Source organism: Narcine bancroftii, chromosome 4 (assembly GCF_036971445.1).
Source record: "Narcine bancroftii isolate sNarBan1 chromosome 4, sNarBan1.hap1, whole genome shotgun sequence".
Classification (NCBI taxonomy): Eukaryota; Metazoa; Chordata; class Chondrichthyes; order Torpediniformes; family Narcinidae; genus Narcine; species Narcine bancroftii.
The window spans coordinates 116,287,347-116,302,665 of NC_091472.1; the positions used below are offsets into that span (position 1 = coordinate 116,287,347).

At 42.5% G+C, this 15,319-nt stretch overlaps 1 protein-coding gene across 1 annotated transcript in view; it reads left to right on the forward strand.

Moving 5' to 3' along the window:
• galnt9 (polypeptide N-acetylgalactosaminyltransferase 9) overlaps positions 1–15,319 on the forward strand; it is a 185,039-nt gene that overhangs the window by 25,863 nt on the left and 143,857 nt on the right. Inside the window, exon 2 of the mRNA XM_069932518.1 lies at positions 12,931–13,111. Coding sequence (XP_069788619.1) covers positions 12,931–13,111 — 181 coding nt within the window. The remainder of the gene's footprint in view (positions 1–12,930; positions 13,112–15,319) is intronic.

Consider the following 15,319-nt stretch of genomic DNA (forward strand, 5'->3'; position numbering starts at 1 on the left):
TGTGGTGCAGCCATTTTTTTGGTATCTAACATGAGGTGCAGCATTCATCTCTGACTCCCTCTAGTGGGAAGGGGTATCACCTTCTAGGTACACCAAGTAAGTGCAGTCAGCGTTTGGACCGCACCAGAACCGTCCCATTGGTAGGATGTCCATCCTGAACAAGCTGGTCCATCTCCCTCCAAACTTTTCCTATCCATGTTACTGTCGTTGATGTCTTTTATGCTCTGTATTCTCCAACCTGGGTATGTTTGTTACCATTTAGAGCCTTCTGTGTTGCTGGGCAATCTTGCGCTTGAGTCTCTGGAGTTGAACCCACAAAAATCTGCAACAAGAGAGCCTTGCACAGCAGACTGTGGGAATGAGAGATTTGATATACCAGGCAGTGTGATGGTTCTGAAAATAACCGCTGAGATAATGGGAAGAAATTCTCACCAGGTAATCGGCAGAGGCAGCTTCAAAGCCATTTCGCTTGTGTACCTGTCTGATTTTGTTCTGCAGCTGTTATTTAAAGCAGTGAAGTGTGAACTAACATAGAAAGGAAGATCAAGGGGAGGAAAGCTGATCTAACTGCTCGAAGGGGATGGGGAAGCAGACTGGGGATCAGCAGGCAGCTACATCATCGAAGGTGGCGAAAGCAGCTGAATGGCAGGCAGAATCCTCAACTTAATGTAGAAGGCAGGGAGCATGAAAGCAAACAGGTTCTGGAGAACCTTCAGAAACCATTGAGGCCAGGGGCACCATGTCCTAGAAGGGTAGCGAGGCGCGAGAGCGCGCCACATGTTCCCAGGGATTTGATCTGCATAAGATGCAGGGAAGGAGGAGGGTGAGGTGGAGACTTAAAAGGGGTATTCACAATCACTGGGGCATCTGGATTGAGGAGGTGGGGAGAATGAGTCCTTCAAGAACCACAGAACACAGAGCTGAGATCATGCGCAAAAGAGGCAGTGGTGAAAACAAGGCAACCTTTGAACACAGCAAGTCACTGTGATCCGAGATACCCTGTCTGAGAGGGCAGCTGGAGGAGGGTTAACAGGGATGTTCAAATTGGAATTGGATAACTCGATGCCTGCAATCTTATACAATTCTGAGAGACTTTGATTGGGTAGACGGTCAAGTGTCATGCATTAGAAGATTTAAAGTGAGGAGGGTGAGTTTGAAGGAGATGCAAGGGCAAAGATTTTTTTACACTGACCACAGCAGCATTATTTAAGAGGCTTCTAGATTGACCCATGAATATGTAAGGAATGGAGAGATATGTCTCCTGTGCAAGCAGCAGAGATTTCATTTAATTTGGGCATCACATCAAGTTCAGACATGTGGGTGAGGGGCCTATTCTCTTCTATGTCCTATAACCTATAGGAAAGGAAAAGTCATGTCAGGATTTGTGCGATTAATGAATTGGGCAGGTAGTACAGGGACTCAGACACTGATAATATGCTGAGTAAGTCCACACCGTCATGCATGAAATGTTCCTGAATGCTCATTGCCTGCACTGCAAGGATTTCATGCAAACATTGTGGAAATGCAGTCAGTCTGTGAGACTCCTAATCTGCAAAGTTGAACACTGCCCTTCTGTGGGGAAACACAGATAATGTGCCTCACAGCTCCAGAAACCCAACATCAATCCTGACCTCTAGTGCAGTGGTTTGCAACTTTTTTCTTTTCACTCACATACCACTTTATGTAATCCCTATGCCATAGGTGCTCTGTGATTAGTAAGAGATTGCTTAAGGTGGTATGTGGGTGGAAATAAAAAGTTTGAAAACCTCTGTTTTAATCGTACCTAATTGACTCGTTATGTGCACGGTTTCATAACTCCAAAAGAAATGGGCCAGTGACAATTTTTATCTTGTGCCCTCACTAGTTCTGATTTGTATGTGACCTCTGACCTTCCAATGTCCACTGAAATTCATTGAGAAGTCCCTCAACTCAGGATAGTCAAATGTGGACAATTAACACCCAGGAGACTGCAGGCATTGGAATCTGGAGCAACAAACAACCTGCAGAGGGAGCTCAGCAGCCGAGCAGCATTTGTGGACAATTAGTGTCACGGGTAATACATATTGACTTCACTGGTGAATGCCTTCGAACATCCCTCCCATCACAATTTCAACTTGCAGTTCAGAAGCACCTAATATTTGCATTTCCCTCCCCACCTACATCCACATGCCTGTCATCAATTCATCCCTCTCCACCTACATCTGGAATACTTCATTCACTTTATCTACTCCATCACTTTAACATCTTCCAGTTTTCTGAACTTGACATCCTCATGTGTACCATGGACATCCAATTACTTTGCACCTCCATCCCCATATCAAAGACCTCAAAGCCCTTTGTTTCTTTCTTGACAGCAGATTCAACCAGTTCCCCTACACCAACACCCTCCTCGGCTGGCAAAATTTGTCCTCGCTCTCGATGACTTCTTTACTCATCCCACTTTCTCCAAGTTAAAACGGTAGCCATGGGTACCTGCACGAGTCCTAGCTATGCCTGCCTCTCTGTTGGCTACATGAGCAATCCATGATACAAGAGTACACAGGTAAGGCTCCTCAACTCTTCCTCCACTAAGTTGACAACTACTTTGGTATTGCCTCATGCACCCACAATGACCTTGTCAACTTTACCAACTTCCACCCTGACCTCAAATTCACTTGGCCCATCTTTAGCAACACTACCTTTTCTTGATCTCTCTGTCTTTATCTTGGGAGACAACCTCATGACAAACACCTTCTACAAACCCACCAACTCCCACAATTGATTTGACAATCCTTCTTCCCACCCTGTCCCCTGTAAGGATTCCATTCCATTCTCTCTATTGCTCCATCTCCATCGCATCTGCTCCCAGGACAAGGTCTTCCATTCCAGGACATCTGGGATGTCCTCCTTCTTTAAACAATGTGGCTTTCTCTCTACCACTATCAACTCACCCCTCTGCCGCAAATCCTCCATTACCTGCAGATCTGCCCTTGCCCCATTCACCCCCATGGGCAACAAGGACAGAATTCTCCTTTTCCTCACCTACCACCCACTAGCCTCCACATCCATCACATCTTCTGTCATTTTTCCACCTACTACAGGATCCCACCACTAGTCACGTATTTTCCTTCTCCACCTTCCTCCATGACTTCCCTTCCTACCAATCACTCCCTTGGGACCGAACCCTATGATCCCAGGAAGTGCTCCATTTTCACCCAAACCTCCTCCCTAACCACAATTTGGGCTTTATTTGAATCAGCAGCAGTCATCTACTGTATCTGGTGCTTCTGTTGTAATTTCTACATCGGAGAGGCTGGGAGATCGCTTTATCTGCTGTAATAGCGAGTATCCCAGTGGCCATCCATTTCACTTCCCTGCCTCATTCCCTTGCTGACATGTTAGTCCATGGTCTCGTGCACTGCCAGACTGATGCCACCTGCAAATTGGAGAAACAATATCTCGTATTCCATCTGGGCACTCCCCAACTGGATGGCATTAACATTGACTTCTCCCCCACCCCCCACCAAAATCTTGCCCTAAGTCTCCTTTCCTCTCTCTCTCTCTCTCTCTCTCTCTCTCTCTCTCTCTCTCAATTCTTACCTTTACTCCCTCCTGTCCTCTTACCATATTCAATGAACACTTTTTGTCTGTTAGTCTTGCTTCTCCACCTCCCATTCTTCCCTTTCCCTTTTAATACAAAAGCATGTCTTTTTTTAAACAAAAAGCTTAAATTTCTGATTTATTGTCAGAGTACAAACATGACATTACATAACCACCCTGAGATTCTTTTTCCTGTGGGAGAAGCAGAATCACCACTTATTGGTAATGTCATTAAAACTGCACATAACACAATTGAGGAAATGCTCAGGCTTGAAACGTCTGGAATATTTCTTTACCTCCTATGGATGCTGTGAGATCTGCTGAGTTCCTCCAGCATTTACTGTGATTTTTACTACAACTGAAGCATCTGTGGACTTCTGTATTCAAGTTTACAATTTCAATCTTCCCATGGCTCTCCCTATCTTGGAAACTTCCTCCAGCATCCGGTCCAATGTTTTTGAACTCTCTCATTCCAACCTCCTGACCATCTGTAGAGCTCGTCGAAAGAATCAAAGACTTGTTGATCCAAACCAAGGATTTTATTAGCAAAAGACAGGAGCTCTTCACAGGTGGCCGACCAGTCCGGAATGATCTGATCTGGCTAGGGACACAACCATTTAAGGCCCAGACAATAGGTGTGGCTTAGCTCTCAGCCAATCGCTGTAAGCACAGTCTAGATACAGTAACTATATACACTATGTACATTGGTGATAGATCTGTACTATCACACCATCCCCTCACTTCCATTCCTGCAACACTGTTGGCCATGCCTTCAGTTATTTGAGCCCCAAACTCTGCAATTCCTTTCCTCCACCTCACTCCAGTTCTTCAGGATGCTGCTTAGAAGCTCCCTCTTGGACCAGAGCCACCTCTCCTCTTGTGGTTTTGAGTGAAAAGTTTATTTGATGTTATTCCTATATTAAACTGTCTGTTCGAACAAGTTGTCAGTGACTTGGGCTGATTCTAACCTCTAAATGAAGGATTGGCTATTGATACCTGTGTAGGGTAAACATCCTGATAAATATCAACCTAAAATATCCTCCAAGGAGATTGCTGCAAATGTTCCATTCTGCCAGTTGGTTGTTAGATTTTCCTGGATTTGTTATGCCTGTAAATCTGGCATATATCCTAACTCATTCATTGAATTGATCGCTGTAATAAACTACAAAGATTAAATAATTAAAGAAATTTATTCTGGTCGAACATTAATTTGGAGATGTAGCATGGCAATGGCCCCTCTGGCCCATGAGCCCTTGCCACCCAAGTACACCCATGTGACCAATTAACCTACTAACCTGTACGTCTTGGGAATGTGGGAGGAAATCTGAGTTCCCAGAGGAAATCCACGTGGATGTGGGGAGATCATACAAACCCCTCGTGGTGGATTTTGATGTGGGTTGCTGGTGCTGTAGTGTAGCAGTTAGTGAAACACTATTAACAAGCTTGCTGTTTGTGTCTGCACAGTACACTAGATGACCTTCATCTTGTTCTCTCACAACCCCCCCTCCACCCCCACAATCTTTATTATTGCCAAATTCTACTCCTACATCTTAGGGTTAGCACTAATGGCTACCCTCATAACTATAGGCCAGTAATTATATATGTCGCCTCAAGGTCTGGAGCACTATTTGGGGTCATCAGATACCCACAAAACTGAAACAGGTGAAGCGAGACATCACAAGATGGCGATAATTGAGTTGTTAGATCATTGCGATCCATCTATCCCAGACTGCGAGGTCTAGGAGGGCTGTCTCAGGATAGGTGTTGAGATGTTTCCACATCTGAGAGAGTGTCAAAAGAAGGAACAAGGTTAAGAGATTAGAGGCTAAACACTGAGTGCTGGAGGGACTCAGCATGTTGAGCAGTGTCAATAGGAGAGCCAGAATGGTCCCACAGATGCTGCTCAACCCACTGAGTTCCTCCAGCAGAGGGTGTATAGTTTCAGATTCCAACCTCCACAGTCTTGTGTTGGGGAGCCGAGGTGAGTAGAAATTTCTTCCTCCAAGATTCTCCACCCCAGAGGGTGGTGGAGGTTGGATCATTGCAGGTATTCAAAAGGAATGCAAGTACATTTCAGGAAGATTAGTTGCCCCCTCTAGTTCCTATTTTTGTGTGCACTTGACCTTGGAAACCTTGGGTGTCTGCCCATCCCAGTTTTCAGTAGTTTTTGGAATGATCTACAAATTTGCCTCCATTGCCCCTCCCATGCTTGGCATTTGGTGCAATTAACACCATGTTTGACTCCTGGGTACTCCCCACCAAAGCACAGAATGATTGGAGGTGACATGATGCAAATTGATTTATCACAAGTGCAATATTGTCTTTTCAAGTGTTACAGACAGAGAACTCTCCCTGTTGAGTAAACAGATTGTTGATAGGAAATTAATGGTAACCACCTCTCACTACCTCTAATTGCTCTCTCCTACATTGATCACACTTCAGTTAGTACCTTGCGGATTGTCGAGTGTTGTCAGGATGCACAATACAACCATAGATCATTACAGCACAGAAAAACATCATTCAGCCCTTCTAGTCAATGCCAAAATATTATCCTGCTAGTCCCATAGCCCTCCAGACCTCTCCCATCCATGTATCGATCCAATTTCTTCTTAAAACTTGAGAGTGAGACTGCATTTACTCCGAGAGTGAGACTGTATTTACTCCAGATGGCAGCTCGTTCCACACGCCCACCACCCTCTGAGTGAAGGAGTTCCCCCTAAACCTTTCATCCTAAAGCCATGACTTCTCGTACTTATCTCTCCTATTCTGTGGAAAGAGCCTACTCGCATTTACTTGTCTATACCCCTCAAAATTTTGTAAACGTCAATCAAATCTCCCTCCTTATAAGCTCCAAGAAATAAAGTCCTAACCTGTTTAATCTTTCCCTGTAACTCTACTCCTGAAGACCTGGCAGCATCCTAGTAAATCTTCTCTGCATTCTCTCTCAATCTTACTCTTATCCTTCCTGTAGTTTGGCTACCAGAACTGCGCATTATACTCAAAATTTGGCTTCACCAATGTCTTGTGCAACCACACCATAACATCCCAACTCCTATGCTCAGTACTTTGATTTATGAAGGCCAAGATGCCAAAAGCTTTCCTTACAACCCTGTCCACCTCTGACACCATTTTCAGGGAATTATGTATCTGTATTCCCAGATCCCTTTGTTCCTCTGCACTCCTCAGTGCCCTACCATTTACTATGCATGTCCTACCTTGGTTTGTCCTTCAAAAATGCAACACCTCACACTTGTCTGCATTAAGTTCCATCTGCCATTTTCTGTCCCATTTTTCCAGTTGGTCCATATCCTTCTGCAAGCTTTGAAAGCTCTCCTTGCTGTCACATTGCCCCCGGTCTTGGCAAACGTCATCAGCAAACTTGCTGATCCAATTCACCACATTACCATCCAGATCATATGTTGTTTATTGTCTATATCACTTGATATAGACCCAACACCGATTCCTGAGGCACACCACTAGTCACAGGCCTCCAGTCTGAGAAGCAATGATCCTCTACCACTCTCTGTCTTCTCCCTTTCAGCCAATTTCAAATCCAGTTTACAGCCTCTCCATGATTACCTAGAGTCTGAACTAACCTTCCATTCATGAGCTTGTCAAAGGCCTTACTAAAACCCATGTGGACAACATCCACAACCTTTCCTTCATCTACTTCCTTGATAACCTCCTCAAAAAATCCTTAAGATTCATTAAACCCGACCTACCACACACAAAGCCATGCTGACTATCCTTAATCAGCTCTTGGCTGTCCAAATACTTGTATATCCAATCTCTCAGAACATCCTCCAATAATTTACCTACTACTGACGTCAAGCCTGTAATTTTCTGGTTGACTTTTGGAGCCTTTTTTAAACAATGGAACATTATGAGCTACCCTCCAATCCACTGGCACCTCACCCGTGACTAAGGACATTTTAACTCTTTCGGGCAGGACTCCTGCAATTTCTACACTAAAGGTCTAAGGGAATATCATGTCAGGCCCTGGAGATTTATCTACCTTTATTCGCTGTAAGGCAGCAAGCACCTCCTCCTCTTTGATCTTTATATATTCCATGCCACAACTGCTTGTTTCCCTTCCTGCCTTGTACACTATGCTAGTTTCCTGAGTAAATTCAGATGCAAAAACTTTTTAAGATCCTCCCTATCTTGTGAGGCTCCACACATAGATGATCTTCCAGGGGACCAATTTTGTCCCTTACTATCCTTTTACTCTTAATATACTTGTAGAAAACCTTTAGGTTTACCTTCACATTATCTGCCAAAGCAATCTCATGTCTTTGTCTTCCTGATTTCCTTCTTAAATTTTTCTTACATTTTCCATACTCTCCTAGAACCTCATTTTCTCCTTGTTGCTTGTACCTCTTATACACCTTTCTTTTCTTACCCAGATCACCAGTATCCCTTGAAAACCAAGGTTCCCTATGCCTGCTAACATTGGCTCTAATCCTGACAGGAACATGCAAACTCTGCACTCTCAAAATGTCATCTTTGAAGACCTTCCACTTACTGAACACATCCTTGCCAGAAAACAAATTATCCCAATCCCCTGTTCCTAGATCCTTTCTCATTTCCACAAAATTGGCTGTCTCCAATTTAGAATTTCAGTTCAAGGACTAGACCTTTCTTTATCCATAATTAACTTGAAACTAATGACATTATGGTCACTGCACCCAAAATGTTTGCCAACACATATTTCTGTCACCTGACCGCTCATGTTCCCTAATAGGAGATCAAGTATTGCATCATCTCTCGTTTGTACTTCTGTATGCTGATTTAGAAAACTTTCCTGAACACATATGTCAAACTCCAAGCCCTTTTACCGTATGGGAGTCCCAGTCAATGTGCAGAAAGTTAAAATATCCGATTATCACAACTTTCTGTTTCTTATGTTGGTCTGCTATCTCTCTACAGATTTGCTCTTCCAATTTGCTAATTTTGGGTATAGAAGGTGTGAGAAACAGAAGTACCTTCACAGATTTCGCTCGAGACAAAAATTGAGAACAAAGAACATTTATTGTACAACAGTGCAAAGTTGGGTGCTTCCCCTTACCCTGGGAATACACACACATACTGGGGCTCACCCAACTTTTATACAGTTCATTTCAGTGTAGAGGTACCCTCCCCCACCCCTCCCCCCCCCCCCCCCCAACATTCTTCTGCCTCCTGGATTGGTTTGGCATTTGGTAATTCTGTCTGCCAACGTCTGTAAACTTGAAAGGCCTTGGGGTATCCTGTCAGGGTCCCTTCATGTCATTGTCCTTATTCATGAATCTGCCTTTGTCCTTATTCACATATCTCATCCCCCAGGACTTACTAATTTTATATGCAGAACTTGCTGATTCTTTCTATCACTATAAGTCCCTTATTCTTCCTCACACTCTTATCGGAATTCATCCCTACTCAGCACTTACTTAACTTCCTCTAATCTAGTCCTAGTATTCCTTATTTCATTCATACTAGCTTTACTTCCTATATTCTATTATCTCTCACAAAGGCATTGAGTTCATCAGGGAGTGAAGCTTTGCCATCTCTCACTGCACTGGATTTTATTTTGTCGCAGATTATGTCATTTAGGCCCTGCCACAGCTGGGTATCCCTTGTGATTTCCATTTTCATCTGGAAACTCTACTTCTCATGGAAGATAGCTTTCTGCAGGTCATACCTGCTCCTTCTTTTCTTTCTTTTCCAATCTTTTTATTATTATAATTTATAAACACATACAGTTCAAAGAGATATGAAAAATACATAGTAAATAACGAATTAATACAGAGATATTAAACAATAATATTGCAGAATAAAAATATATCATAAAAAGAATTTTTAGATCAGTTTAGAGTATGAACTATCTCTAAAAAAAAAGATATAATTAATAAAAATATATTTTAAAAAAAGAGAGAAAAAAAAACCCCAAAAAGGAAGAAAAAACAAATCTGAATTAAAAACTTTTAAAAAAAAATACCTACCGATATAGCTAAATCACGTCGATCACTCCGATCTCATCTAACAGCCCAATTATCATACAGAGCCAGATCTACTCACCACAAATGAAAATATTGAATAAATGGTCGCCAGGTTAATTCAAACTTAGAAGGGGATTCATAGACAGAGTTTCTAATTTTCTCTAAATTTAAACATAGTATAGTTTGGGTAAACCATTGGAAAACAGTGGGAGGATTAACCTCTTTCCAATTCAATAGTATAGATCTTCTAGCCATTAGTGTAAGAAAAGCAATCATACGATCCGCAGGAAGAGATAAATAAGTCAAATCTATCATAGGTAATCCAAAAATTGCAGTAATGGGATGTGGTTGTAAATCAATATTCAAAATGGTAGATATAATGAAAAAAATTTCCTTCCAATAATTCTGTAAAGAGGGACAGGACCAAAACATATGTGAAAGGGAAGCTATTTCCAATTGACATTTATCACATATAGGATCGATATGAAAATAAAAACGATGGAGTTTATCTTTAGACATATGAGCTCTATGAACAACTTTAAACTGTATCAGTGAATGTTTTGCACATAGAGAAGAGGAGTTTACCAGTCGCAGAATTTTATTCCAATTTTCATTGGAAATATGAAGGTTGAATTCTCTTTCCCAATCATTTTTAAACTTTCCAAAAGTCACAGAATTTATTTTTGTAATTATATTATATAATTTAGATATCACACCTTTTGGAGGGAATTTTGAATATAGTATATCCTCTAAAACAGTCGTAGTCTCCCGATTGGGAAAAGAGGGTAAAGTCGAAACTAAGAAACTCCTAATCTGCAAATATCGAAAGAAATGAGATCTAGGTAAATCATATATCATGGATAATTGTTCAAATGACATGAAAGAGTTATCCAAGAATAAATCCGAAAAGCATGTTATACCTTTAACTTTCCAGAGTAAATAAGCCTGATCAATTAGAGGGATGAAAAAAGAAATTTAGTACAATAGGGGTTTCCAAGATAAAATGACTTAGGCCAAAAAATCTCTGGAATTGAAAACATATACATAGTGTATGTTTAGCCATTGGATTATCATACCTGCTCCTTCTGTAGTGATCTGGATCTCTGGACTTGAATGCCTGTGATCTGGGTTTCAGTGGGTTCTGAATTTCATTGTTCGTCCAGGGTTTCTGGTTTGGGGGGGGGGGAACCCTGAATGATTTGGTGTTGATAGTCTGTGACAGCCCTGGTGTAATCATTCAGTTCCTCAGCTGAGTCCTTGAACACTGCTCAATTTGCTCAATTGAGGAAGTCCTGGAACTGTTCTTCAGTCTCCTGTGACCACCTTCTGGCTGTCCTGATCTCCGGACCATCTATTTAGGCACTGTCTGTATGAAGACAGAAGGAGAACAGTCAGATGATCTGATTTACCAAAATATGGTCTCGGGAAAGAACAGTAGGCTTCCATATCTTGAGATGTAGCAATGATCGAGTGTGCTAGGACCTCTGGTACAGCAGGTGATAATTGGGCAGGATTTTCTTGAGACAGGCCTGGTTAAAGACTCCAATTAAGATTTGTACAGCGTTGAAGAGAGCCATCTCTTGTTTGCTGACCACAACATGCAACTCTGAAAGTGCCTGTTTGAAATTGGCATTGGAATGGATATAAACTCATGTGAGAATCACTGATGAGAACTCTCAGGGTAGATAGAAGGGCCTGCATTTAATCGAGATTTGCTCTAATGCAGTGAAGCAGGAGGTTGACATAACTTCAATGCATTCACCCATTGAATCATTGCTGATCAATCCAAAAGTGGGTGGTTTGAAATACAGGAGTCTTCCTGTTCACATGTGGACTCTCACAGCCATTGCTGCAGATTGAAGATCTTTGAAGTTATTCCATTGGCAAAGCACACACACTGTGATTCAGCTGTCCAATAGGATCATACAAGGAATGTGCATGTAGCTCCACCATTAAAGATGGGTTACAATGGGGTATTTGCCACAAATGAAGTGAAGCTCCTGCATTTTCTAGAGGATTTAATCCTCAGCACCTGGTAGACAACTCTGCCTTTGTGGAGGAAATGAGAGAAAAACTTCTGTATTTTGTGTACATGACAAGCTTTGGGATCTTGAATTTTGTATGTTACATTTTGTCAAGGAGACTGATTACACCTTTGGAGTGCTTGTTCTACAATCCATTCTTGTTATTCCCTTCAGGCAGACAGTACCAGCACCTCCAGATTCAAGAACTGTTTTTTCTCAACAGGCATTAGGCTCTTGAAACCCTCTATTACCCTAATCCTAAACTATTCTGGGGCCAAGGTCTGTCTGCACTGTTGAAGCTAACTGCAGCTGGGAATATTTATGCTGTAGCCTTCTGCTACAAAGAAACACACACACTCGCAGTGTGGTAGGTTAAGCTCTGAGACTGATTGAGGCTTGAAAGGCTCCTTTTGTATAGTTGGAGTTCCCGCAGTTTGTTTGATTGCTGCGTGAATAACAATAGCGGGCGGGAACATTCTTGCATGTGAATACCCTTCTTCCCCAGCCTATTATTGACCTGTTAGCTGGGCAGCTTGGCCAGTGCCGTTTTAGGGCTGCTGGTCCTGTACTGCTCCAACTTTCAAGTGCTGGTTCGCTGTGTTAAGGGACGTGTTAGAGTGTTATGCTGCTGTTTACTGCTGCGCGTGCCGCGAGATACGCTGGTTCGATCTCCACGGTGGCGGTCCACCACAGTGCATCCTTTTATCTCTTTCTCTGTCATTTGCCTACCTATGTGACTGTAGAAGTAAGCATTTCGGCAAATCTACTTTGTACTGTGCAATAAACTCTGATTACTTCATTCATTGATCACGTTACAGTTGAGTGAGATAGGGAGTCATGAGGTATTTATGGATCTGATGGGGGCTGTATTTTCTCTTTGTAACCAGTTAAATTGGTAAATAGTTTGCGTGCCGGTTAGCACAGCGCTATTAAAATGCCAGTGACCCTGGTTCAAATCTGGCCCTGTCTGTAAGGGAAGGAGCTTGTATGTTCTCCCTGTGTCTGTGTGGGCTTCCTCTGGGTGCTCTGGTTTCCTCTCATCCTGCAAAATGTATGAGGGTTGTCGGTTAATTGGTGTATCTGTGGGGCCAGAGGGGCCTGTTACTGTGCCGTAGGTCTAAATTTAAAAATTATCTCGTCATTTAATGACATTCACTTTTGTGGGAGTTTGTTGTGCACAGACTGGCTGGCACATTTTCTATGGTAACTTTTGACTACACTTCAGAAGGGACTTCATCTGTTTGAAACTGCTTTAAGAAAAGCAGAGGGTCATATCAGAACACAAGCTTTGCATCATGTCTCTGGAATGTTCTGAATGTTGGCTGACATCTGTTTCTTGCCCGGTCCAGGTCTTGCTAAGCCAATTGGGCTCATGGAAGGGCCAGGCGGCCTCGGTCAGGGAGGGATCGCGGCTACTCTGAGGGATGACAGTGAGGAGCTCGAGGCCAAGTATGAGGACTACGGATACAATGCCCAACTCAGTGACCGGATCTCGCTCGACAGGACAATTCCCGACTACAGGCCGGCAAAGTAACTTAAACCATTCCCCTTTGAAGCATGTGAGGGTAGGAGAAGGGATCATTCTGTGTTGGGGTGGGGGTACAGTTTGTGGGGCAGATCATTGGGAGGGGAGAATGAGGCTGTTTAATTCCTCTGCTCTTGGGAGATTTTTAACCAACCTCTGTAGACAACAGGCTATTTGATGAAATGTCTTATCAGTGTTTGTGGGATTGTCCTGTGTACATTGTACTTTCTAGTTTGCAGACCATCTCGCAGCCACCAGTAGGTATTGTGGGACTTGAATCCAACTTCCTTCCCAATTATACCACCTAATATTCCCAAAAATATTCCTGAAATGCTTTTATGTCCATCTTAAGTCTGCTTGAATGAAAAATGAAATTGAGAACTATTAAATTTTCTTTATCTGTCAAGGTGATGAGGGATTGACTTTTGCAGATTTGTGTACAGAATTTGAGGAAGGAGCCTGCATTATTATGGCACCTCTAACATCCCTTTGAAGACATGTTGACGTACAGTGAGGTCATGACCGTAATGTAGAAATGCAGCATCTAAATCTCTCAAACAATGTGGCAAGGGTCAGATACTGTCCAGATAATCTAAGTTTGTTTTAAAATTTTGGCATGGAGCATGGTAACAGGCCCTTCTGGCTCACAAGCCTGTTCTGGCAATTGCACTCAAATAACCTAGAACCCCTGTATGTTTTTGAAGGGTGGAAGGAAACCAGAGCCCTGGAGGAAACCCATGTAGACATGGGGAGAATGTATAGATTCCTTACAGATTCGAACCTGGGTCACTGGTGGTGTAACGCGTTACACTTTCTGCTATGCTAACCATGCCACTAATCTCTTGCTTGACTTATTAAAAATTATTTCAGGAACATGAGGGATTGCTCCCCAACTCTTTGCTGCCATTGACTTACTTTTATGTCTGCATAAAAGATTTTAGATCTCTATGGATTCATGTTCCACTGGCAGTGATTCACTTACAGAACCCCTCCCCACCCCACCCACACACTTTGAAGCATGGGAGTCCATTAGAAATGTTGATTGGGGAAAAGGTCAAGAGATCTTGGTCTTTTAGTGAAGGAATCTCAGAAAATTAGCAGGCAGGTCCAACAGACAAGTGGCATGTTTGCCTTTTTTGGCAGAGGCTTTGGAACAAGGATAGGGAGGTTTTGTCCTAGTCGTACAGGGCACTGGTGAGGCCATTCATGTGTGCAGTTTTGGACCTCTTACCCAAACAAAAATACTAATGTTGGTGGCATCCCAAAGGAGATTCCCCAGTCTGATTCCTGGCATGAGAGGCTTGCCCTGTCAAGTGAAGTGAAGCTGACAATTTGAGTCTGCATTCCTCAACGTTTCAGAGAATGAGGGGTGACCTTATTCAAACATGTATCCTAAAAGGTGGAGGGGGGGTGTTTGTCAGGGTAGATATTAAGACAAATTCACTGGTAGGAGAGTCACAAAGAAAGGGAAGTCGCTACAAAATAAAATGCATGTCTTTTAAAGCTAAGGTGAATGGGAACTTTTTTTTTCTTCCAGTGAGGGGTGAATCTCTGGAATCCTTTAGCCTGAGTTTAACTTCTCCTCTAAAGGAACATCTCTGACAATCTCACACTTTCTCTCTGCAACACTGTAGCTGGAGCTCTGCATTAATCTCCCTGGAATAGTACTTGAACCCATGACCTAGGCTGGGCCTCAGCTACAGGAGATTACACTCAGTGTGCATAAAACACGAGTGAGACCACAGCTGCAACAGTTCAGGAAAGTGGGAAAGAGCAGTGGTGGTGGAGGCCAAGGCTGGGATTCCAGTCATGAGGAGAGGCTAACTAGACTGGGTACTGAGGATCAAGAGAGTTGCATAAAGCACGAGAGGACTTGCATAAAGCATGAGAGGACAATAACTGGCAGCAGATATTCAATGTGGTCAGAAGAAATCATGAGTTGAAGAAAACTACTTCCACTCGATTATTGGTGGGTCTGAAACATCAAAAGAGAGGTAGGGGAGCAGAAACTCACATCACATCTTTCCATTTTCAATATTTTTATTGGATTTTACAGAAATAGAACGTAAAAGCCCTGGTAATATATAAAATGAAATATACAGAGGAAAAAAGCAATTATATAAAAAAAACTATATATAAATGCAATATCATAAAAGTCAAACAGGAAAATAAAATAGTGAACACTTAAACAATTACAACATATTGCTAATTGA